The 26,529-nt window shown below is 40.6% G+C and overlaps 2 protein-coding genes across 3 annotated transcripts in view; both read left to right on the plus strand.

Annotated features, from left to right (window-relative positions):
- The first annotated feature begins 1,949 nt into the window (after nt 1-1,949).
- top2a (DNA topoisomerase II alpha) lies at nt 1,950-11,529 on the plus strand. The gene is made up of 35 exons (XM_058061599.1): nt 1,950-2,119; nt 2,498-2,647; nt 2,726-2,816; nt 2,898-2,961; nt 3,051-3,196; nt 3,545-3,642; nt 3,709-3,921; nt 4,012-4,185; nt 4,307-4,408; nt 4,502-4,639; nt 4,720-4,858; nt 4,925-5,082; nt 5,164-5,289; nt 5,365-5,475; nt 5,641-5,746; nt 5,874-5,983; nt 6,073-6,165; nt 6,242-6,356; nt 6,440-6,561; nt 6,683-6,831; nt 6,995-7,226; nt 7,314-7,448; nt 8,368-8,568; nt 8,640-8,835; nt 8,912-9,003; nt 9,081-9,224; nt 9,301-9,384; nt 9,590-9,793; nt 9,877-9,997; nt 10,097-10,219; nt 10,298-10,448; nt 10,531-10,589; nt 10,690-10,806; nt 10,881-11,095; nt 11,193-11,529. Exons 1-35 carry the CDS (start codon nt 2,102-2,104, stop codon nt 11,328-11,330), a joined length of 4,635 nt encoding a protein of 1,544 aa, XP_057917582.1. The 5' UTR covers nt 1,950-2,101; the 3' UTR covers nt 11,331-11,529.
- A 122-nt stretch (nt 11,530-11,651) lies between these two features.
- Nucleotides 11,652-26,529, plus strand: part of LOC131109827 (gap junction delta-3 protein-like) — a 41,533-nt gene continuing 26,655 nt past the window's right edge. For both annotated transcript variants that reach the window (XM_058062207.1, XM_058062206.1), the window contains exons 1-2: nt 11,652-16,196; nt 16,428-16,512. In XM_058062207.1, the coding sequence (XP_057918190.1) occupies nt 13,251-14,057 (807 nt within the window). In that variant the 5' untranslated portion in view covers nt 11,652-13,250 and the 3' untranslated portion in view covers nt 14,058-16,196; nt 16,428-16,512. The remainder of the gene's footprint in view (nt 16,197-16,427; nt 16,513-26,529) is intronic.

Consider the following 26,529-nt stretch of genomic DNA (forward strand, 5'->3'; position numbering starts at 1 on the left):
ATTGATGAATTAATTGGAAACTCTAAATATTCCATAAGTGAGTGTTTTCCGTAGTCCGTGGAATAGTCCATAGTTTCCATAGTTTCCATAGTCTTGACAGTTACTATGGTACCCATTATGTCACCTCGTACTTCGGTTAAAATTAAAATTAAAATTAAAATTAAAATTAAAATTAAAATTAAAATTAAAATTAAAATTAAAATTAAAATTAAAATTAAAATTAAAATTAAAATTAAAATTAAAATTAAAATTAAAATTAAAATATTTAAAAAACAACAAAAAACAAACAAAATTAAAATTAAAATTAAAATTAAAATTAAAATTAAAATTAAAATTAAAATTAAAATTAAAATTAAAATTAAAATTAAAATTAAAATTAAAATTAAAATTAAAATTAAAATTAAAATTAAAATTAAAATTAAAATATTTAAAAAACAACAAAAAACTAACAAAAATTTAAAAAAAAAACTTAAACTATATTATGGAAAACAGGAAGTGAACAAATGTAACAGTTGCTGATTGTAAACATACCAGATGGAGGGGTAGGATTTAATAAGCTTTGCTTCTTCCTACTCCTTTTGGACATGTGGAACTGGGAACTGATTATGTGATGCATTCAATTGTAATCTGATGCATGTTCAAATGAAATTAAACCATTATCATTACCAATGTGATTAACTGGCACCCCGTCCAGGGTGTACCCTGCCTCTGGCCCCAAAGTCATCCGGGATAAGCTTTCATGACACCATGCTTCTTTCTCCTTCTCCTCAGAAAACACAGCATCGTAAATAAATAAACAGCAAAACAGGTGGCACTGAGAGCACGGCTATCCATCTACTTTACTAACATCGCCGCTACGTCACATGGGTGCCTATTTTGGGATGGAAAGTACTTTGCTTTTTTTTCTCCCTCGTTTGAAAATGGCCACAACTTTGGTAGAAAGAAGATATTTGCAGAATCATTAACATTGACAACTATATTATCACATTGTTATGATCACGTTCTAACTGGAAAATTATGTCACCTTATCACTTTTTATGTTAAAGAGTCATGCATTGGGCTATAGTGACTTCCTGGATACTTGTAATAACAATAATAACACCACAGTGTGATGACATTGCAGGTTAGCCAAATACTTGTTTATGCATGCTAACGTCAAGGTCAGATAAGAGGTCACTGAGGGGGAGCGATAAGAATGAATAGTGATTGTATCGACATTGACTGCCAGCACAATTAAAAAGATTCCGTCTTTTCTCTGCAGCTTATTCAAAATCTTGCACTTGCAACCTGCACAAGAGAGCATTTCATGCTTGCATTCCCTTCCGAAAACAATCCAGCCAAGGCTTACGGTGTAACCCTGGTATGTGGACTCCTATAGAGCAACTACACACAATAACCTGCACAGAGAACTTTCTTGATCTCCCAGAATCTGCACCTATTCGAGCTGTATTTCCTTGCATTTCCAAAATGCTCTGTTTTAATTTATTCCACCCAATTGCCCACCTCCAAGTACGCCCACTCGTTGTGTAATTACCTCACTAATGATTCTGTAGCAATCAGAAGTGTAGTCTTTTGTAAGACTGGTCTGCATACAACAATAATTAATTTTGCTAGACATCATGTTTCTAAATTATGATACCAAAAATGACATAATTCACACACAACAGAAACCACCTCCATGGTAAAGCTACATGGAGGTAGTTACTATTTGTAAACAACATATTTTGTGTTCCGTTACAAGTTAGGTGATGGACTTTTTGATGACGCACTATAGCGATTTTGTGTTGTCAATCGTGTAGAAACTCGAACCTAATTGGCCAGTTGAAAATAAGGGCGGGCTTAAAGCCCCAATCCCTTCGTTGATTTGTCATTGAGCAAAAAACATGGTTTCCAAGTTTCTCATTGGAGGGACTCGGTGGCGTGTGCCGTAGTCTGATTGGTTATAAAACTGGCGCCAGCAGGAAGTTACATTTTCAAACGGAGGTATTATTTCTTCCAGGCAGTACTGGCATTGACGACGCGTGTGCTAGTTTAGTCGTCTTTTAGTAGTTCTAAGCGTAATCAATACTGAACGAATATTCGTTTAAAAAAGAAGAAGAAGATGGCAGAACCTTTGAAGGTGGGTGTCCATTTAGTATCAAACCCGGCGCGTGTCCGCTGCGACTATTTTGGTGTTCGGCTAGTTAGCTTTAGCTTTATCGTTCCAAATAAATAAATAAATAAACTAAATAAACTAAACGAATAAATAAATACTGTAATACAGAAGCATACCATACTTTTGTATTACAGTATTCGACAACTACTAGAGGTTGCCTATTCATCCCACAGAATGCTAATACACGCACATAAAAATGGCGTTTCGTTTGAATAGCATTGCTAATTTTATGTTTTGATTTGACTACAGATACACAGGATACAATTAACAACCTGTGCACGTTATCCGCGTCTTAGATTTTACATGTTGTTACAAAATACGATAACTTTGTGTCCTCCACAGTCGAATTTCTTTGAGAACAGGCCACTGCAAAAGACAAAGAAAGATGCCAAACGTTTGTCGGTGGAGAGGATTTATCAGAAGAAGACTCAGTTGGAGCACATCTTGCTCAGACCTGACTCTTACATTGGCTCTGTGGAGCCTGTTACCCAGGTAAGAGAATACAAAATGACCTAAAAGATGCCTGTGTCTTAAAAAATAAGCATCTCATCGTTTCCTTTTTTCCTTCAGCAAATGTGGGTGTATGATGAAGATGTTGGATTAAACTGCCGGGATGTGACATTTGTGCCAGGGCTTTACAAGATTTTTGATGAGATTCTTGGTAAGCATCAGCAACAGCAGCAGTAATGAGTGAAGTGAAGTTCTCTACATGCTCATTCAAGTATTTCACTCTTCCTTACAGTCAATGCTGCTGACAACAAGCAGAGGGATCAAAGCATGTCCTGCATCAAAATCAACATTGATGTGTAAGTCTAACATAATTACACATCGATGCAAGGATCCCAGGATATTAATGTACAGCAGGCTGAACTGACATGTTTTTTTTTCCTTGCAGTGAAAACACCACCATTAGTGTATGGAATAACGGCAAGGGTATTCCAGTGGTGGAGCACAAGGTGGAGAAAGTGTATGTGCCTGCTCTCATCTTCGGCCAGCTCCTTACGTCCAGTAACTATGATGACGATGAGAAGAAAGTCACTGGTAAGATACACTTTTTACAATAATTGGAACCTGGTATGTTTTATTATAATAAATAAACACTCACGGGAAATGAAAAAAACAATCTTATTCTTAGCTTAAACTTTTAAAACTAAAATCAATACCAACTTTTTTTCTTTGGGGAAACATTCTGGTCCATACGGTAATAATAGTCAGTGCTGATTGACACAGGCAGAGATATTAATTTTGATACATTTTTTTGTGTTCATGTTGCGGTGCATATGACGCACACAAGTTTCGCTCTAATGTGACGTGATTGTACAGACCTCATCGTGTGGTGTTTTTACCATTTGGTGGATGATGTCACATGGTCTGTGTTTTCACTTCTAGGTGGCCGCAATGGATATGGTGCCAAGCTGTGCAACATCTTCAGCACAAAGTTCACGGTTGAGACCGCCTGTCGAGAATCAAAAAAGTGCTTCAGACAGGTAATGAGCTTAAGAAGATGCTGTGATGCAGCATTTCTACCAACCGTGTGTGCATTATTTCCATAGACCTGGTATGACAACATGGGCAGGGCCGCGGAAGCCACCATCGGATCTTATGACAGAGATGACTACACCTGCATCACCTTTCGGCCAGATCTGGCTAAGTTTAAGATGAGCATTCTGGACAAAGACATAGTGGCCTTGATGACCAGGAGGGCCTATGACATTGCTGGATGCACCAAGGGTGTCTGCGTGTTCTTCAATGGCAAGAAGCTGCCAGTAAGCCAGCTTGATGATTGATCTGCCATGGATGTACACAAAAAAAAAATTCTTTTTCCTCAAATTTTCCCATGTCATCTTGCACCTTAGGTCACAAATTTCCGCAGCTACGTGGACTTGTATCTAAAGGACACCGTCACCATAACAGACAGTGCCACCCAGGTGGTTCATGAGATTGTCAACGAGCGCTGGGAGGTCTGCCTCACTGTGAGCGAGAAGGGTTTCCAGCAAGTCAGCTTTGTCAACAGCATCGCCACAACCAAGGTACTGTTACACTGCATTAGATGCCCGCTGAATCCACCTCTTCACGTACATTGAGGGTGGACTGTTGCATAATTCGTTTGTGTCACAAAGCACCACAAATGTTTGTCTTCTGGACTTTTAGGGCGGGAGGCACATTGACTATGTGGGCGATCAGGTGGTTGGCAAGCTAATTGATGTTGTAAAGAAGAAGAATAAAGCTGGCGTGGCTGTTAAACCTTTCCAGGTCTGTTACACGCACACACACACACACGGTGATGGTTGTGAAGTGACTATTTCTGTATTGACTCGTGACTAAGTCCCTTTCGACCCCATTCAGGTGAAAACCCACATGTGGCTGTTTGTCAACTGTCTGATTGAGAACCCCACATTCGACTCCCAGACCAAAGAGAACATGACTCTGCAGCAGAAGAGCTTTGGCTCCACCTGCCCCCTTCCTGACAAATTCATTAAAAGGGTGCTTGTCAAGAATTTGCGGTATTGCACGCTTCTCCTCAGAGCTGTAACTCACCTTCAGTTACCTGTTCACCACAACAGGCCATGTCCTGCGGAATTGTGGAACATATCATGGACTGGGTGAAGTTCAAAACTCAGCTGCAGCTCAACAAGAAGTGTTCAGCTGTCAAGCACACCAAAATCAAGGGGGTGCCCAAGCTGGATGACGCCAACGATGCAGGTACAGTTACCCTCATCTTGTGGACAAACTGGTGAGCCGCCAAGAAACACTTCTGTCATCCGACAGGTGGGAGGAACTCCTTGGGCTGCACACTGATCCTTACAGAGGGAGACTCGGCCAAGACGCTAGCGGTGTCTGGGCTGGGTGTGGTTGGCAGGGACCGCTATGGAGTCTTTCCACTTCGAGGAAAAATGCTCAACGTTCGAGAGGCCTCACATAAGCAGGTCGGCGCTCGCTTGCGACTGAATGACATCTGCTGACTTTTCCACATACTTCTGTTATTCATTCGATGTCTTCTTACACAGATAATGGAAAATGCTGAGATCAACAATGTCATCAAGATCCTTGGTCTCCAGTACAAAAAGAACTACAGTGACCCCGAGTCCCTCAAGTCTCTGCGCTACGGCAAGATCATGATCATGACGGATCAGGTTTGTTTTTAATGTTTTCACTCATAGCTTAAACACAAACGCCACTGAACCTGACTTGTGTGTTGTTGATGCTAGGATCAAGATGGCTCCCACATTAAAGGTTTGCTGATCAACTTCATCCATTACAACTGGCCCTCACTGCTGCGCCACAACTTCCTGGAAGAGTTCATCACTCCTATCATCAAGGTATGGAGTTCACACTCTGCCTTTGTACATTTTTTGAGCGTGTTACACGCTTGATGCATTTAAAGGAAGAACATAAGCCAGCCATCTTACGTGCAGCAACACTGCCCTCTGCTGTCCAAAGTTTGGAAGCTCACCCCTCGTTTTGACAATTCCATCCGTCTTTAGGCATCCTTCAAGAAGTCCCAGTTGTCATTCTACAGCATTCCCGAGTTCAATGAATGGAAGGAGAGCCAGTCCAACTACAAATCTTGGAAAATCAAATACTACAAAGGTTTGTTACAAAACCCCTGTGTGGTAGTAAACACAGCCATGTAAGCGGCCCTTCTTTCTATACCTGACTGATGCCATGGTTCATGCATTGTTTTAAACGAGGGTTTACTCTTCCTCTTTCCAATTAGGTTTGGGTACCAGCACAGCACAGGAGGCCAAGGAGTATTTCAGTGACATGCAGAAACACCGTATTCCATTCAAGTACTCCGGACCTCAAGATGATGAAGCTATTACCCTTGTAAGATTGCATCATTAATACTGTAGTGTTTTTATTTATAATCTAAATGAGCAGGCTATACTTCATCTGGATCCTGCTTTCTTTTTTAGGCCTTTAGCAAGAAAAAAGTGGAAGAGCGCAAAGAGTGGCTCACCAATTTCATGATCAACAGACGTCAGCGAAAGGAACACAACCTGCCTGAGGTTAAACACAGTTTAATTACAAGTCATCAGATGCTAGAGAAATGAACTCCTAATTTGATCACTTTCCTGTCTGTAGGAGTATCTCTACGGTCAGGCCCTGACGTCCCTTTCCTACAATGACTTTGTCAACAAGGAACTGGTGCAATTCTCCAACTCTGACAATGAAAGGTCCATCCCCTGCCTAGTGGATGGTGCGCTGCAAGAAACTTCAGTGAGTCATCTGGGAGTTTGAAGACGTCCCTTATGAGTGTTTGTTTATTTTGCTCTGTGTCAGGGCTGAAGCCGGGCCAGAGGAAGGTATTGTTCTGCTGTTTCAAGAGAAACGACAAGCGGGAGGTGAAGGTGGCCCAGTTGGCTGGTTCAGTGGCGGAGATGTCTGCGTATCATCATGGAGAGGTGTGACTTTGGAGTAGGCTGTAATACAGAAACATCTGCCTAATGCATAATATTCAAAGGGTTGACATTTGCACTTAGTCCTCTTTGCCAGCGTCAGATGACAGAGTGCCTTATTTTGCAGATGTCTTTGATGATGACCATTATTGGGTTGGCTCAGAACTTTGTGGGAAGCAACAACCTGAACCTGTTGCAGCCTCTTGGTCAGTTTGGAACCAGGCTGCACGGCGGCAAGGACTCTGCAAGCCCACGTTACATTTTCACCATGCTAAGGTCAGCAGTTTCATTTTATTTTTGCCTGCAGCCATATCCGTTAATGCTGTGAATGTTTTGTCTGGAGGTTATTTGCTTCCGTGTGACTGCAGGGCGACTCGGCGGTTAATCGATGTATTTACGGTCCCGATATTACATCTCAATTCTTCATCCCCCCCTCCAGCCCGCTGTCACGTCTTCTTTTTCCGCCGATGGACGACGAACTGCTGAAGTACAACTACGACGATAACCAGCGTGTCGAACCCGAGTGGTACATGCCCATCCTCCCTACTGTACTAGTGAACGGTACCGATGGTATCGGCACAGGCTGGGCCAGCAAAATCCCCAATTTTGACATCCGAGAGATTGTCACCAATGTTCTGCGAATGCTTGATGGAGAGGAGCCGCTGCCCATGGTAAATGAGTCACTGCTGTTTGCGACTCTTTCAAGTCATCCAAACCTAAAAACATGTAAAAAAAATAAAATTTCCCCCTGCTCTTAGCGCCCAAATTATAAAGGTTTCAAGGGCACAATTGAGGAGCTGGCTGACAACCAGTACATGATATGCGGAGAGGTGGCCATCCTTGATTCCACCACCATTGAGATCTCGGAATTGCCGGTGAAAACTTGGACACAGGTAAGTTGCCATAGAACTAGGTCAGGGGTGGGCAAACTTTTTGACTCGCGGGCCGCACTGATATGTCAAAATTTACGGGGGGGGGGGGGGGGGGGGGGCAGACTATATATTTTACACGTAACAGTCCACCTGGTATTATTGTATCTGTAAAATTGTCATGCAATCTGCTATTATTATTTATTATTTTATATTTATATTTAAATATTTAAAAAATAATAAAATATTATAATTACAATTAAATTAAAATAATAATTATTATGTAAAATATGCAAATATAACAATAATATTATATATAATTAATATAATAATTAGCATTAATATAATAATTATAATAATCATAATGGTTCTAATAATAATTATAATAATAATAATTATTATTATTATTATTATGTGCTTGTGTCCCTTTTTTCAGGAGCACTTTGTAAACAACAGACCATGTCAAAAAACGAAATTGATAAAACCATCAAAAGGTTGGCTCAGGCCATGATGCCAGGTTGTATGTTGAGTTTAAATGAAATACTTTGGAAAGATTGGGCGGGCCGGATGTGGCCCCCGGGCCGTAGTTTGCCCACCCCTGAACTAGGTAGTAATGCACAAAGTGAAATTAGAATTTTTTCTATGATGTATTAATTGTTTTCGGCTGTGAATATAATTCCGTGAATTCAAGAAACAATACAAGTAGTTGTTTGCAAAATATAAGGAAGAGTCTTGATCACGCATAATTACTCTAAGACTGGAAAAATCTTAATTACATCATCATATTGTCACATTACTTTATCATTTTTCACATATGGAAGCAGGGAAGTACTGCAAAAGTTCTACACCTCTTACCACGACCATAATACATTTTATCCAGGTTGTCTTCAGTGTTTAGGTAAATGCAGCAACTTGAAGGTCAACTGATCTGTCTCTGATCCAGACTTACAAGGAAACGGTCCTGGAGCCGATGCTGAATGGCACGGAGAAGGTCCCCGCTTTGATCACGGACTACAAGGAGTATCACACCGACACCACTGTGCGATTTGTGATCAAGATGACTGAAGAGAAGCTACGGGAGGTAGAGGCTGCTGGCTTCCATAAAATCTTCAAGCTGCAGATTCCTCTCACCTGCAATTCCATGGTACATTCCATATCACGAGCCTGCAAGAATATCTTCATGAAATGAGTAACCATGAATTCTCTTGGTTGCAGGTTCTGTTTGACCACGTGGGCAGCCTGAAGAAGTACAAATCTGTGCAGGATATTTTCAAAGATTTCTTTACATTGAGGATGAAGTACTATGGGCTGAGAAAGGACTGGCTTTTGGGCATTTTGGGGGCAGAGTGCGCTAAGCTCACCAACCAGGCTCGCTTTATCCTGGAGAAAATCCAGGGCACGTTGGTCATTGGTGAGTTGGTACCTTGTCGGCAGCATGCAGTGTTCACTTTGACCGGAGTTTGTAATATTGCGTGTCTTGTGTGTAGAGAACAAAGCAAAGAAGGAACTGATTCGCATGCTGGAAACGATGGGCTACGCCTCCGACCCAGTCAAAGCCTGGAAACAGTCACAAGAGAAGGTCGAGTGAAAGTCATTTCAGTTGAATTTATACCCCGGAAATTTCCTCCTGCACTAAACATTCTGTTTAATCATTAGAATGAGGACGAGGAAGACGATGAGCAGGAGCAAGCACCAGAGGAGGACACCAGTGGCCCCGACTACAACTACCTGCTGAACATGCCGATGTGGTTCTTGACCAAGGAGAAGAAGGAGGAGCTGTGCAAGCAGAGAGATGCTAAGGTATGACGCTCTACTTTTTTTTTTTTTATACGGTTGCTCTTTTTGTAACATTTCCTCCCCAATCGCTGATTTGCAGGCTGTAGAACTGAGTACTCTGGAGAAGAAATCTCCAAGTGACTTGTGGAAGGAAGACCTTTCTGCTTTCTCTGAAGAACTGGAGGTCAGCAATCTCTACATCAGTCGTAGTTTGTTGTTGTTTGTGAGAGCTACTTTTACTAAACGAAACAGCTACTCCCATTTTAGTGAGCTAGCTTGGTAGCTTAATTTCACCCAAACAAACTGAACACTCCAGACTCTGCCTTGATCTTTGACTTATTCTGATAAAGCTCACCCCCTCCCAATCTGTTCCTCCTTTTTTTTCCCAGCGCGTTGAGGCCAAAGAGCGAGAGGACGCTGCCATGCCCGTCACGAAGACCTCGGGGAAAGGGAAGAAGTTGAAGGTGAAACAGGAAACCCTTCCCACGCCACAGGGTCGCAGTGTCATCCCACGCATCACCAGTGCTATGAGAGCAGAAGCTAACAAGAAGGCTGACCTTTTGAAGGAAGGCAAGAAGGGCAGAAAAGTCAAGGTGTGTCCAAGTGACGGAATAATTGTTGTTCTGCACCATTATGTCACGTTGACATTTATGTTTTGCCAATTGTGCATTTTTAGACGGAAGATGTGGTCGTGAAGATGGATTTTGGGGAAGACGGGGAGGACGCACAGCCAGTCGAGGAAGTTGGCTTGGCTGCCAGATTGAGCAAAAAAAGCAAAACATCCTCACAAGAAAAAGGTGACTAACAGTTTTATCATGAACATTTGGGGAAAAAAGTATGTTATTTTTTTACTTGCAACACTGTCCTTGGTTTAACTTGTTGGTGTAATGCTTCAGCATCCAAGACCGGCAAGCAGACCACACTTCAGTTCAAGCCGGTGGCCAAGAGGGTCAAGAAGAATCTGGAGTCGGAGGATGAATCCGAATCTGAAGTCGCCGCCCCCAGAGAAAAGAGCACAGGTAGATTCTTGTGGACCATGCCCCCCCCACCCCCCCACCCCAATTATTTTAATTAATCCCCAGTTTTGGTGTCTTCAGGTGCCACTTCTGATGAATTTGATGACTGGGCCAAGAATGACTCTACAAAACGAAAAGCGATGACCAGCGACAATGACGACTTCTCCCCAGATCCCCTAACCTTGTCTGACAGTGACATGGACTCTCCTGCTCCTCCTCCCAAAGCCCCAGCGTGAGTAGAAGATAAAATACTCACAAAGCGGTCGTTGCATGTTGCTGTCAAAGACCAACCTTTTTTTTTATATTGTAAACAGGAAAAAAGTGACAAAGACAAAATCAACAGTTAAGAAACAACTTGGAAGCAAATCAAGCTGTAAGTATTTTTTGCTAGTTCTTGGATGCAGCAGGTTTGAGAAATGCTGGTCTGGGAAGTCTGCCATTTTTTTTTTTTTTGTCTTGATGAATCCTGACAGCCCATTCTGAAGACCAGGATGCCGTACCAAAGGCTCCAATTCAACGCAAGACCAAAGCGGCTGCACCCAAGAAACCCGCTGCCCCTAAGAAAGCGGCCACATCCAAGAAGGCTGCAGGTATTAAAACGTGAAGATGGATGAATTGCAGACAAAGGGACCGCTGAATTAATCTTGGCCTTAAATTGTCTCAGATGCGAAGCAGCCATCCATCCTGGATGCTCTGTCCAAACCCAAACCCTCGTCCAAGAGGGTGCCCTCGTTTGACTCCAGTGACTCGGAGCGCGAAGCTAATGTTAAAGCTCCAAAAACCAAGCCCGCTCCAAAAAAACAGAAGGTCCTTACTGACGACTCTGACAGTGACTCAATGAACCTCATGTCCCGTGTCAAGGCGAGATCAACCGCAAAGGTCTGTTAATGTGATCTATCAAGGGGCTTATGCTTTATTTTTTTTACATTTTGTTTTTTTTTCTTCATGAGCGCTTTTTTCTCCCACCCCTTCCCAGAAAATTACGTTGAGCGAGGATGAAAGCTTCCAGATTCCAAACCGTGAGTCCGCTGCTCCAAAAGCAGTGGCTGCATACGACAAGCCCAGAAGAGCCAGGAAGCCCGTGAACTACGACTTTGACTCTGACTCTGACTAGACCTCCACGCCAGTTGTTCATGTTTCTTAAATGTTGCTCTTGCAAATGTGTAAATATTTCAACTTTAATAGTTAGTGTTAACATTTGAAGTAGTTCTTTTTATTCCAGTTTTTCCCCTTTTAAAAAAAAAAAAATCCACTAAACATGTTGACCTGTAAATGTTTTCTATTCTAACAAAATAAATTTCTTGAGATTTGTATTAATTTCTTGTATGCTTTATCATTCTACTCTGTATAGATAAAACAGAGACACATTCCTGATCTTTTTTTTTTTTCTTCTTTTCTAATGCATCCTTCTGGAACAGCACCGTCCTGGACCCTGAAAACCTTAACTCCACTCAGGCGTGAGGAAGACCAAAGTTCATCTTAGGCGCCATCTTTCACAACGGAACAGGTATGATTGACACTGCTGGGCTGTTGCCTGGAAAGTAGGTTGAACTTTGGTGACAGTGTGATGGTAAACTCATACTGGGGGCCCTAGTTTCAAAACTAGTGCATCATTTATCCTCTAAAACAGGGGTCGGGAACCTTTTTGGCTAAGAGAGCCATGAAGGCCAGATATTTTAAAATGTGTATCTGTGAGAGCCATATACATTTTTTTAAACATTGAATGCAATAAAATGTGTGCATTTTTATGTAAGACCAACAGTTTTAGATATAATGGGCTCTAATTACGTAGACCAGGCACACTACCCCACGCCAATGGGGTGTGGCCAGCACACTTTCGTGAGCAGTGCAGTGTCCAATAATAAATCAAATACTTGCTGCCATTAATGCAACTTCTGCTGCTGCATAGTTTTGAACCGTATTCAGTACACGTATTTCATTCTTTTGGCCATCTTCGTCAGAAGGCTTAGTTCTGCAGCTTTAGCTAGGTGACTATTTGACTAAAGGAGGAAAGTTTATATTTACATGTTGACATCTTAATGACCGAGGTAGACTACCGCATTACCCAGTAATAATCAAGTTTTGGTGTTTGACCTGGAAAATATCATCAAGAAAGATGGATATGGTCGGCCATATTGCAGTAGAAAATAGATGGACGAATTAAAATGCATAAGAAAGTTTTGATTTTTAATATTATTTTTAACAGTGATTTCTGTGACTTTTCTGTGACTTTAAAATGTTAGTAAACATACATTTTTATTGTGGTAAATGCTTGAGAGCCAGATGTTCCCTACCTCTGCTCTAAAAGCTTCAGAATAGCAGTTGGGGCCCAGAAATAATAAGTCATAGACGTGTTTTAAGAATTCAAATACAAATGCTCTGAGTTGAGTTCAGAGCTATAATAATAATGCTATGCGTGCTTATTTTTTTTGTTTCCTAAAATAGAAGGAATGGAAAAACCTGGGCACAAAATGTTCTGCATATAAAAAAAAAAAAAAAAAATCTACCATGCCTTGCCTCCAAACAGGCTTTTCCTGCCTTGAGGAATTCCTCATCAGTCCTTTTCTAAACATCTGCAAAGTCTGACGCTTGAGTGCAATTAGAAGCAAACAGGAATTTAGCTAACAGTATCCGCCCTCACAACGATTAAAATCTCTGCCCAGCTTCGCTCCTATGCCATTCACTGAAACTGGTTGAAGAATTCACTGTGGACGCTTTAATCGTGGAAGGATTTTAAGTCGTCGGCCAAAACCAGGATTTCTGAGCTTCGGTGGAAATGACCTGTTGACAAGGCAATTCAAACTTGAATGCATTGTGACTGTCGGTGCTAATAATCTTGATCTTCTGTCTCTTTATTGTTTTATTACTCGGGCCATTCAACCGGTTTCATTTTTACGTCCAGATCTGTGGAATATGAACGGTTGTAAAAAGAAGCAAAAGCAATCTTTCCTGAAAAGGGACCTCATCCGATGCCTTTCAGTTTCTTGCAATCGGTGGCGTGAGTCGTGTGTGCGCGCGTGACTGTAGTGTAATCATGGGCGAATGGACCTTTCTCCACGGGCTCTTTAACCACCTCCAGGCCCACTCGCCCTTGCTGGGTCGCTTCTGGCTTCTGCTCATGCTGGTCTTCAGGATCTTGGTCCTAGGAACTGTGGCCAGCGACCTGTTTGAGGACGAGCAAGAGGAGTTCTCGTGTAACACGCTCCAGCCGGGATGCAAGCAGGTTTGCTACGACCAGGCCTTTCCCATCTCCCAGTACCGTTTCTGGGTCTTTCACATCATCCTCATCGCCACGCCATCCTTGCTCTTTCTCATGTACGCCATGCATCACGACAACAAGAAGACTAATGGATCCAGGTCTTTCCCGGCCTACAAGGAATGTCAGCAGTTAAGGAGGTTGTATATTATCAACGTTGCGTTCCGCATTTTTGCAGAAGTTGGCTTTCTCCTTGTGCAGTGGTGGCTGTACGGCTTCAAGGTAGAGGCCCAGTACCCCTGCCACCGCTTCCCTTGCCCCTACACCGTGGACTGCTTCACCTCACGCCCGGCCGAGAAAACCGTCTTCCTTTGCTTCTACTTTGCCATCGGAGTCTTGGCGGCCATCTCCAGCTGTGTGGAACTTCTCTACAGCTCCGCCAAGTGGTTCTGCTCTAGTCGAGAGGAGTATGCCACGCAAAGCAGCCACAGCTACAAACCGGGGGAGGTTTCGGAGAAGCCCTCGAAGGAGAGCACGTCCGGCAGTGTGAAGGTGAAGCGAGGGTCGCAGAGGAGCAGCAGGAAGGGCAGCAGGATGAAGCAGAAGAACGGCAAAGACGTCAGCAGTAAGACGCTCATGGTGTGACACTTAAGAATTCTCGCTTGTTGACATTTATCTCCGAGTGAGTCATAAGTACTTGTCCTGCTAGTCCTGAGATGAGGAAATAAGCCATAAGGGAAAATCCTCTAAGGAGGTTTTGATGAGCTTGATTAGCTGTCGTCCGACTCTTATGACCAGAAGCGGCCTGTGGGGTTGTTACACCCATCCTCTAATGTACTTTGCAATGTTATGCAATTTGTTATAAAAAGTCGTTCTCACATTGTCTGGATTCAGGGTGTGTTTTCAAGGAAATGTCATGGCGCTACTGAGTTTTATTTTCATTTGGTAAAGCTCTCTGTGTAGAATATACAGATTATACAGAGTTATTTGTGGTCGATGGATATTATCGATCAAAATTGAGTCTGTGCTGTATATTGTGGCCATTTTCCAACAAACTTTCTTTTTGTTAACTCTTGTAGTTCTTTGTTTGTTGGGTTGTGATGTCCTTTCATGCACTGGAAACGACACACACTGTTAAATATACTGTATTTAACTTGACAATATGCTTTTTTTTGTTGTTTTTACCCCCGCCAGGCTTGAATTTTAGGTTTTCTGAGAAAACTTAAAAATTCTGTTTTCCTGAGAAAACTTAAAAATTCTTTATTTTGAAAAAATAAAATAAAATTCTTAGTTTTTTGAGAGAACTTAAAATAAATGTAAGTCTAAATTGAACAGACATATTTTATATGCATACTCTAATTACTAATTACTATTACTAATTATTAAAATACTTTTAGGGCCATAGAGGAGGTAAGAAAATAAAAAAGTCTGAGGGAAATTATGAGAATTAAGGATAAAAGTACAGAAATGTTGAAATATTACAAAGGAAAAAATTATTTTATGACCCAATTTTCATCTATAAATGAGGTGCAAATAAAGATGTAATAGCTTGAATTCGAAAAAGCCTTCAAAAGCATGTGTTATTGTTCACAATATAACTTTACTCTCATAGCATTCCAACTTTTCTTGTAGCACCCCTACAAGCTTCCTGCTTTCTCTTTTTGCCATCCATAGGTGGCAGCAGTGTAACACGCATTCCTATTTTCTATCAGATGACTTCATTACGGCCCTTAAAATGACAACGCTTTAGATCCCAGCACGATAACGATAAGGCTCTATTCTTATTCCACCATCTATAAACCTCATTTGGCTTACTTCCTGCCACATCTGGAATGGGGACAATCAAAGGAGACTTGAGTAGTGACACATCCAAATAGTCTAAATACACTCCAAAGAAGCTTATTTCCCTCCCGGAAATGCACACACATCATGCTGTTCCCTGAATGCATCATATATGCAGATATGCCAGGCTTTGATGTGCATGGAGGAGAATAGGAGATGTTATATAAACAGCAGAGGAGGATTACTGTCAAAACTTTCTGCTTGTCTCCTCTACTTTTTTTTTTTTTGTATAGCTTGACTCTATAGCTTTTTATCATCATTCTTTTCTTCATCTGTGCCATACTTGACTTTCTTTTTTGCATGTGGGCAGGCCTGCTCTCACAGCAGGAGCCCGCCTTAAAAAGCAAATGTAGGTCATCTGTCGTCTGCTTCTTTCACACTGACGATATTTTTTTAACTCGACAAGTCTACCCCCCCAACCCCATCACTCTTTCTTTTTTTTTCCCCTTGCTTGCAGCTTTGAGTGAGACATTAATAAGACGCAAACCTGCCTTCACCCAAACTTCTACTGAGCACCTCCCATTCTGCTCAGTCATACCAGTTTATGTCTTATGTCCATGCAAGCAATGCAAACACGGGCAAGCTCTGGCCTAGCTATAGCATTGTTTGTATCTAAACTCATTAGGCCGCTTGCTAAATGCAATCTTTCTAACACGATTTCACCCAAAACATTATCTAATGGTGCCATACACATGCATAGATAAATAATGTTCTGCATACAACTTGACATCAGGCTAAAATGGAGGACCGGAGTGCTGCTTGTCACAAGTACGAGGAAGAGTACGGTAATTTAGTTTATCTGCAGATTTCTGTTCTCTGTTTCAAAATGTAATTATTTTTTCTGTTATCTTCAATAGAAAATACTTTGAACCAGCTGAGGGCGCTGCCTCTCAGGTTGAGTCAACATTTTCCAGCAGGAAGATGCGTTGACAGCAGGGTTGTGTAAGTACAATACGTCTCTCTGCATGATTGTAATTGTTTCTTGATGTGCACTAAACTATTAAATAAGCATTTTAGGCTTATTATATACAGTATGCATCGTTACGGGATAGTACATAGGGATCTACTATATATGTCTGCTAGCATTCCATGCTAAAGTAACCTTGCTTTGTAACATATACACTGTATAGAAATGTTTCAAAATGTAATTATTTTTTCTGTTAACTTCAATAGAAAGTACTTTGAACCAGCAGAGGGCGCTGTCTCTCAGGTTGAGTCAACATTTTCCAGCAGGAAGATGCGTTGACAGCAGGGTTGTGTAAGTACAATACGTTTCTCTGCATGATTGTAATTGTTTCTTGATGTGCACAAAACTACTAAATAAACATTTTAGTCTTATTATATACAGTATGCATCGTTACGGGATAGTACATAGGAATCTACTATATATGTCCGCTAACATTCCATGCTAAAGTAACCCTGCTTTGTTGCATATACACTGTATAGAAATGAGAGTAACATCCATACACCAACGTGCAGTTTAAAAGCTTGCCACTAGGGGGAGACATTTGTCACTGCAATACAGCAGATGGATACAACAGAGGCCTGGTTAAAGTGGCCTCGATGACCCTGGGTGTTGCTGACAGTGCCCGATCCATTTCAATGTGACCTTTGACCCGCAAAACAGTCAGCGGCCAAGGTCAGCTTGCACCTCGCTCCTCCCGCTCTGTCTCTTCTCTTCCCCCACGCACCCCCCCACCCCCCTCCTTTGCTGAAAGCTGCTTGTGTCGCGCCTCTTAAGTTTGCAACGTCACCTCTCATCGCACCCACCCCACTCCCCTCCACTTCGTCTCCTTTTCTCTTGCCACGGGGTGCGCTTTTGTGATGGCAGCATTTACAGTGACATATTGCCACTGCCTCTCCTCCTGTCTACCTCAATTTCTCAAGAAAAATATTGCATGAAGCCTCCAGGCTGGGCCCACTAAGCCACTAAGTTGTGTGTGTACGTGTGTATCGAGACAGGACAGCGGATGAACACAATCACCAAACGATACTCTTTGGCCGCAGCCTTTGGCTTTTTTTTTTTTTTTTTTTTAACACGTCCAGAAAGTAAATTGTTATGCTTCGTGCGTTGCCTTGTGCACATCTGTGTTTAAAGAGCTTCTTTTCATAACATGAGATTTCCTGTTTTGCCGAAAAGACGGCGCCAAGAACATCAGCATAAGATATGACTCCAACATTGAGTACGCAGTGGAAATTTAATGGGATGGACGCATTTGAGTCTGATTTATCTTTTTCCACTTGTTCTAGAACTGAAGGGAAAAAGAGACATTAGAGCCCTCTAGCCATGAAATAACACCCCTATAGTCACATTTACACTTGTATTATCCGATATAGTAGATTCTGCACAATAAGACTCTGTTAAGACATGAATAAGATTGCTGCTAATGTGTGTTATTGTAAATGTTTCCAAAAAAAGCTGAGTGATCGTGGACAGGAAGTGACATCAGAGTTGAGTTTCAGCTTTGCAGCACGTTTTTATTAGGAATTATTGCGCATGTTGAGATCTCACCGGACGTTATTGCAACATTACTGACACCTAGTGGCAAGTGTGTTATACTACACATCAAATGTGTTTTCAATATGTTATATTTAGGGATGTTTGATAATTATCGGCTTGATATAAATCGACATCGGTATCGGATTTTTAAAATGCATGTGTTCATTTATATTAGACATATCGGTATCGGAAAAGTTGTGCAATTTTCGGTAAGAAAAAAAAGCTAATATCGCGTGAACTTGATTCTGAGAGGCTCCAGTGTACTGTATATACAGTATATGTGACTTGAGATATAAGTGAATAGTGGTATGGATCATTATGGGATGCCCTATTGATGGGTAAATGGGTTGGGATGCTGTTGCTCGGTTGGATTGGATGTGTGAGTGTGTGTAGCAGTCGTGCATGGCTGCACACTAACAGGATGTGACAGGGCAGAAATACCAGTCGTGGCCACACTTGCCCACCCACCCACCAACACACACACACACACACACACACACACACACACACACACACACACACACACACACACACACACACACACACACACACACACACACACACACACACACACATACATACCCCCCTCTGCAGCGCCGCGCCCTCACCCTATTGGCTGTCTACTTCCGTCACTCCACATCTTCTGCTCGGAGACAGAACTCTCCATTTTCTACCCCCACCCCTATTTCGCCTTCTCGCGTGGGGTTCTAACGTGCATCAGTGAATGACGCGGTAAAGAAGTGGGACGCATTATGCAACATCCCGTTACGCAAGACTTTTTTTTTTTTTTTCCCTCATATCTTCATCCGCCCAGCCTCTTGAGACGTCTTTTGCGTCCACTTTCTCTTCTCTTCCTTTCTCTTTTTGCCACACTTCCAAGAAGTTGACATTTGGGGATGTTCCAGTTTGACCTTTGACCTCTTGTACTTTCACGCTGCAAACTGAAGACACATCTCAGTAACTTTTGAAGCTGGAGGCAAAAAAAGTATCTGGACAAATCCGAGTGATGGTGCAACACTGCACCTCTTATTGCCAGAGTGGTGCTTACTCAACAAAATACTTGTATTACTTGGAGCTTGTTCTGCATAACAATCCTTGGGTTTTTTTTTTTGCAGTATACCGTAAGGAAAAATTCATATAAAAAAACAATGCATTTTTGTTCATTTTCTTATTATTCTTTTGTGGTAATACACAAAGTTTCACCTGTCTCACTGATCACATAGTAGTGTACCTAGTACATATACTTGCACCGTGTCATGAGATTTTGCCTTTACAAGGGTAATAATGATCACTTTTGATTGACACTGTCAGAGAGGTATTGAACAATGTCATAATATTTAGAATAAAATAAAATAATGCTCATAAATTAACATGATGCTTGTAATAATGCTCAGGTTTGATTGAAGTATTCATTTAGCAATGACATTTTTTTTTTAAATTACCTACTTTCCAATATTATAGAAATATCCTAAAATAAAAAAATACAATTAAAACAATTTTTAAAAATAATTCAAATAATTGCATTTTATTTGACAATCCTTTTATTATTTTATTATTAATAATAAAAGTTATTATTAATTAATTAAATCTAACAGTTTTTGTGGTAAAAGTTAATAGTTTTTAACAAATTTGTTTTTTAGGGAAAATAAAATAAATAAAAAACAAAATTGTATAATGTTTAGAAAAAAGTTGCAATTTTTTTGTTTTAAAAAAAATCTAATTTTTGGACAAAAAGTCATATTCATCTAAAATGTTTTCACATTCATATTGTATAAATTAGGGATGTCTGATATTGGCTTTTTTGCCGAAAACCGATATTGTCCAACTCTAAATTTCCGATACCGATATCAGCTGATACTGATACCGATATGTGTAACATGAAATATCTCCTGTGGTGGAATGAAGGCATGTGTTTTCTTTACAGCATTTTTTATGATCGGGAAAAAATTCCATACCGATTGTTGACCGATTTGACATTTTTATGCTGAAATCGGGCCAATAATTATCGGACACTCTTAGTATTCATTCAATAAATAACAGTTGAAAGTGCACATTATTATATAAGATATTATACATAGATTGTTGTTTTTGGGGGGGTTCTGCAGGTGTTCCCTAATGTTATGGTTGGCATTATCTTGCAGCAGCAGCAGCAGCAGCAGCAGTAGTAGTAGATGTTTTGTTTCGTGTTTGTAGTACTTTGGTACTGAGTGTGTACGCGCCCATATTTGACCTTTCATATACAGACAAATCTATATTAAGACCGAGCACTCTGTCTATATTTTCTCTCTGCAACAATCTGCCTCCACCCTCCTCCATCCTGCCTTTTTTTTTTTTTTTAACTCCCTCTCTCCTCGGAGACGTCGCCGTGCGAGCATTGTGGATCACTGAGCTTCAACAATGTCGTCTCTAAAAATTGCTCCTTCAGTTTTAGCTTTTTTCAAAAGCGCACCAACGCCTCCTCTACTTTGCTGCAGGAGCTGACGTCACGGAAGTGACGGATAGCTTTGGTATCAGACTCTTGCCTGCCCCCCACCCCCCAGCCCCCTCCCAGTTCCAGCTCTCCAGCCCTAATAGTGTGGATTTCACAGAAAGCAGTTGCGGCCCTGGAGGCATCCATCTTGGATCTTCTCCAGTCCAGTTGAAGGCGTAGGGGAGGGGAGGGGAGGGGCGGGGGAGGCTTATGGTGACTGTACTGTATTTTGGCTCTCTTCCAGTCCAGTGGGCATGGAGCAGGCCTTGGAGGCGCCTGGGATTTCCCTTTTGCACCAGCCCCCTCTGCCCTCCATTAACCAATTAGACTTGAGAAAAGCCTGGCTGGATATTAGAAAGAATCCTCCACGGTTTTTACTATTGGATAAAAACCTGCTTCATTCTTTTGCTCTAATAACATCATTCACAGTCTGGCTTTTACATTGAGATACTATTCGACATGAAACAGGGGAAAAAAATTCCCTCGTTCCGTGTGGAAGTGGTACATGTTATATTTCTTTCTTTTTCAACGTCTTTGTCAAAGATAGGAGTACTGAATCAGTGTCCATTATTTTACAGATGTATGCCAGATGCATGCATGTTTTTTTATACCATGGCACCCACCCACATCACGTTGGGATGGGGAGATTACAATAACAAGGAACGCTCCCAGAGCCGACTGTGAGTCATTATGTCGGATTAGATCGCATATCAGGCCTTCTATGTTTGGTAGTTTGAGTGTGAAGGTGACTATGGGGGTGTTATTTCATGTCTACAGGGCTCTAACAATGGTGAAAACTGTTTTCAGAAGGTCATAAACAGGTTTTTTTTTATGTTGTAATTATGAAAACGGAACCGATTAACCATGATAGATGGTTTTTTAGAGAAAGAAATACTTACTAAAATAAAATATTGAATTTTGTAGCGCAAAACATAATCATTTATTTTGTTAACTAGTGCAAAAGTAGAATTTTTATAGACAAAAAAGTTATCTCATTATAATGAAGTCATATTTTTTTAGATGTTGGGGACAAAAATATTTGGAAAAAAATATTTTTGCAAGAAAAACCTAGATTAAAAAAAAATTCAAAATAATAGTGAAATTTCATTGTGGAAAAAAGGAGATTTTTCCCCAATAATTATATGTATATATATATTTTAGTGAAAAAAGGTGCACAGGGGGATTTGTGGTTTTATGAGTTACATATTTTCAAGAAGGGAAGAAAAAACATGTAAAAGATGGATACTTCTACACGTATATGAAATTATAGGCAAGTCACCGAATGATGAATGTGTTCAATATCATAGTTATACTGTACTGTTCCAGAACAGTACCTGCTCCTTGCCAACAGGGGTCGTCCTTGCACAGCCTGTCCTCACTGGACTGGTGGCTCCAAGCCACATAACATGAAGTAGCCTCATGTTGGCCCGGGTTGCCTTTGCTTAGGATAGTGGCTAAGTGTATCAGAGTGCTGTGTTTTAAGGACAGACGTTTTGCATGAAGGACAATCTCATCCTCTTTGTTCACCTTTTGTGTGTGTGTGTGTGTGTGTGTGTAAATGTGCCTTTGTGTGCTTTGTCCTTGCCCCGGCCATGCTCATGTAAGCGACCCACATCAATTCATGGAGCCTCTGCCCTTTTACGGGGCCGCTTGAGAAAATATGATGTGACATGTGGGATGAGCAAGATGGAGGGAGATGGGGAGGAGGAGGAGGAGGAGGAGAAGGAGGCGTACGTGAGGGTTTAGGTATTTCCAAAGGACACTTCACCATCACCGGACTGACATTGACAGACTTCATTTTGACAAACTGGTGCATACTTGAAGGGGACATGCGTGGCACATATAGGGATTAGCATTTACATTGAAAGGACAGCCTGTGACCTTCGCGTCAATGACAGACGTCTGTCATCTCAAAGTTGCATATGGGGGGGTGCGACACACAATCGCTTTCCCTGCTGATTTGGACATTTGCTGCAAAATCAGGAACAATAGAAACTGTTTTTGTAAACTTTTGACAACCGTTGAACATGATTAATTCTAAATGAGTAATCATTAATACCAAAATAGTTACAGTACTTTAAGTTCTCTGGTCAGTTACTCTCTATTGGCGCCCGCCCATGTGTTCTCTGACACCCGACTCTGGTGTCACTGAGCCCCCAGCCCTCAGCGTCCGTCCTAGACCTCAAGTCATGTGACACTGACCCGCTATGTTTTACAAGGCCGCGGTGCTGCGTGGGGGCCCTCAGAGGAAAAGCAGCAGCAGGAAACAGGGGAGCGTAAGAGTTTGTCATTTTACTTTCATGGACATCTTTCCAACCGAAGAGCATTTAATTGGGGGCAGCTTGTTGAATTGGGGGGGTAGTAAAGGATACTTGGTTAGTATCAAGACTAAAATCTCAGTTTTCTTTTTTAATTCCGATAACTAGTCCAATATTGTATAAATTATGATAGCACATGATCATCATAAGTCATTGTAGCACAAAACCAAAATTTAAAATAATAATATTATATTTATATTATATTATATTAATATATAATATTAATAATATCATTATATATTATATTATAATATAATATTATTAGAATATTAAATGTATTATTATATATTATATTTTTATTTTATCTAGCACTTTCCGAGGCACCCAAAGCTCTGCTGGTGGTAATCTACATTAGTAGACACAGCTGCCCATTCATTCATTCATTCATTTTCTATCACTTATCCTCACAAGGGTCGCAGGGGGTGCTGGAGCCTATCCCAGATCAAATATATATAGACATATATAATTATTGACAAAAAAAATCCTTTTTTCGCAATAAAATTTCACTTTTATTTTGATTTTTTTAATCTAGAAAAATCTAGGTTTTTCCTGCAAAAATATTTTTTTCCCAACATTTTTGTCTCCGACATCTAAAAAAAATTGCAATAAAATTTCACTTTTATTTTGATTTTTTTAAATCTAGAAAAATCCAGGTTTTTCTTGCAAAAATATTTTTTCCTAACATTTTTGTCTCCGACATCTAAAAAAATGACTTCATTATAATGAGATTACTTTTTTTTGGCTATAAAAATTCTACTTTTATCCCAGCTGTCTTCAGGCAAGAGGCGGGGTACACCCTGGACTGGTGGCCAGCCAATCACAGGGCACATATAGACAAACAACCATTCACACTCACATTCATACCTATGGACAATTTGGAGTGGCTAATTAACCTAGCATGTTTTTGGAATGTGGGAGGAAACCGGAGTACCCGGAGAAAACCCACGCATGCACGGGGAGAACATGCAAACTCCACACCGAGATCGCCGAGGGTGGAATCGAACTCGGGTCTCCTAGCTATGAGTTCTGCGTGCTAACCACACGTTGTGCAGCAGTCATTCACATTCATACACCATTGTCTTGTCGAACCGCCAACCTGTGGAACCCAAGTTTGACTAGTGTCGATGTTTGTTTATATGTGATTGACTGCTGACTGACAGGTTATACCGGGATAAGCTTCTGGGATAGGTTCCAGCAGGATAAGTGGTAGATAGCATGAATGAATGAATGAAAAATTGCAGGTCAGCGGTTGTGGTTTTTAGGGCTTTTAGGGTAAATAGTTGCGATTATTCTCCCGGAAATGACTGAAAGTCCATGAAACGTCAACAAAAGTAGTGAGAGTGGTGAGTCGGGTGGGTGAGTCGGGTGGGTGAGTCGGGTGGGGTGAGTTGGGTGGGGTCAGGCTGCAGTATTTCAAAGGAATGGAACTCCACCGTAAAAGGTTTTTGATGGCGTTTTTAAAACCTGTTGCCTGGCAAAGACTCGGATAAAAACCAAGTTGGACATTTTCCACCCGGCTGACGTTTATCAACGCTCGGATGTCGTTCCCTCTCCTCTCCCTCCCCTCCCCTCCCCTCCCCCGCCCCGCTCCTTGTATTAAATCTCACACTTCTCCTCTATCCCGGCTTTAAGTTGACCTTCACCGTGGCTCGGCGCTCTCTGGTTCTGGAGCTGTAATCTATAGTTGTAGACTTGTATCCTGTTGCCCTCCTACGCACACACATGCACAAACACACACAAGCAGCGCAGTCAGTACATGAAAGATGACCACAGACGCACACACACACACACACACACACACACACACATACGGATTTGAGGCCATTAAACGAGAGGCCGGTCCAGTCTCTCTCTTTGTTCCCCAAACCAGGACCAGCTGTGCTCCTCCACAGTTGTAAGTCACTCACTCGGTGGAAATTTAAAAGCCATTAAGCGACCCCCCCCCCCCCCCCCCCCCCCCATGCTGCCTAGCCTACCCCGCCTCGCCGTGCATGTTTCTCGCTTATCTTTGTACACGAAATGGAAGCAGCGTGTTTACAATGGCGGTGGATCAGCTTCATGTCGTCTTTTAGCGACAGAAATACCTGAAATAATCTCGCTTGTTCGTCCGACACATAACAACAAACGGAGCGGACATTTGCATCCCCAAAAAGGAGGAACAAAATCTGCAGTTTTTTTTTCTCCTCTTTTTTCTCTATCTCTTGTGGAGATCTCTCATTTCCTGCAGGCCCCGATGTTAATTTCATAGTGGAGCTCAGGGTTTAGTGGATGGAAGAGAGGGGGAGGGGGGGGGGGGCATGTGGTTGTGAAGTGTGGGGGTATTTGGGTCCAGGCCAACATCAACCTCGCTCAACGATGTCTGTGTTGTTGTTTTGCTAGCCTGGAGTTTTGTTTTTTGTCTACCAGCACACTCACCTCAACACCCAGGCTGGGGCTGAGGTCCAATTTGCTCCAAATGCATACTCTACATACTCTACCCGGGCGGCTCACGTCACTGACAGCACATTTTACAAATAATAAGAATAAGAAGAAGAAGTTGGCATCACTTAAAGACCACCATAAGAACGTCCGTCCAAAATATGTATTGCATTGACTCATCATTTTACTTACGCATATCGTATTATTATTATAATATAAAGCTATTTGCTAAGGAAATAGAGTGGAAGATAATACATTTGGGATGGTTTTGACATAATAAAAAAAACCAAAAATACTAAAAAAAATACATAAAAAAATTAAAATACTGAACATTAGAATTATACATGTTTTTTAATATATTTTCACATTTTACAAATAAGACCACCATAAGAATGTCCGTCCAAAATATGTATTGCATTGCCTCATCATTTTACTTACACATATCATATTATTATTATTATTATTATTATTATTATTATTATTATTATTATTATTATTATTATTATTATTATTATTATTATTATTATTATTATTCCAACACACACAAGCTATTTGCTAAGGAAATAGAGTGGACGATAATACATTTGGGATGATTTTGACATAATAAAAAAACAAAAATACTATCATAAGAAAATTACAATACTAACCGTTACAATTATAAATGTTTTTTAATATATTTTTAATATAAAAATATACAAATTAAAACATGTGATAAAAATATTATAGAATAATAACTTTTAAAAATAAGTTTAAAATAAGTAAAAAAACTGCAATTCTAAAATATTATTAAATAAACATTTAATACAAATTAATATATGACATTAAAAAATATAAAGATATTATACACATAATAGTTTTGATGTTGAAAAATAAAATACAATGTCACAAAAAGATTATTAAATGAATAAAATAATTTAATTAATAATAAATGTTACACCAAAAATATCAATGTTTTTGTCAAATTCAAGTATAACATGTTTAAAAATCATTAATGAATGACCAAATATATACACACAGTATATATCAATATAAAATATTAACTTGCAATGTAATATAAATGTATTTAGTCATAGAAAAACATCTATTACATATATATTAAAGGATTTAAATAAATGAGCCCTTGTGCAACACTTGGTTAGAGTTATTGTTTGTATTATTAATTCATATTTGGCCAATAATGTTCATGAAGGGATGGCACAAATCTTCATCAAAAAGAATACATTTGAGAAAAAAAGTAAGATGTTTACATTTGTTTACATTAGTTGCTGCAGCTATGACCCTAACCCACGTGAAACCTGGACCTTAAAGGTTACTGGTCAATGACTAATTTCTGCTTTTTCGTATCTGTTCAGCGTATTGATGGTATCATACGCACATGCCAAAAAGCTGTGGCACACGGGTCATTTGTGTTCCTCACTTCCTTTCTCCTGAGGGTGACACACACAGAGGCCTTGTAGACGTGAACAGCTGCAGCCTTCAGCTTTCACTTCCCCTTCTATGAAACCGCACGTGTATCTGTTACCATAACAAGTTCCTCCCGACGTGGCCTCTAATGCCCTCTGTAGACCC

This window comes from Doryrhamphus excisus, chromosome 22 (assembly GCF_030265055.1).
Source record: "Doryrhamphus excisus isolate RoL2022-K1 chromosome 22, RoL_Dexc_1.0, whole genome shotgun sequence".
Taxonomy (NCBI): Eukaryota; Metazoa; Chordata; class Actinopteri; order Syngnathiformes; family Syngnathidae; genus Doryrhamphus; species Doryrhamphus excisus.

Coding starts and splice junctions, on each gene's coding strand:
- top2a (XM_058061599.1), top strand. Junction 4,409..4,501: donor TGGCTGTTAAACCTTTCCAG/GTCTGTTACACG, acceptor GACCCCATTCAG/GTGAAAACCCACATGTGGCT. Junction 4,859..4,924: donor GGATGACGCCAACGATGCAG/GTACAGTTACCC, acceptor GTCATCCGACAG/GTGGGAGGAACTCCTTGGGC.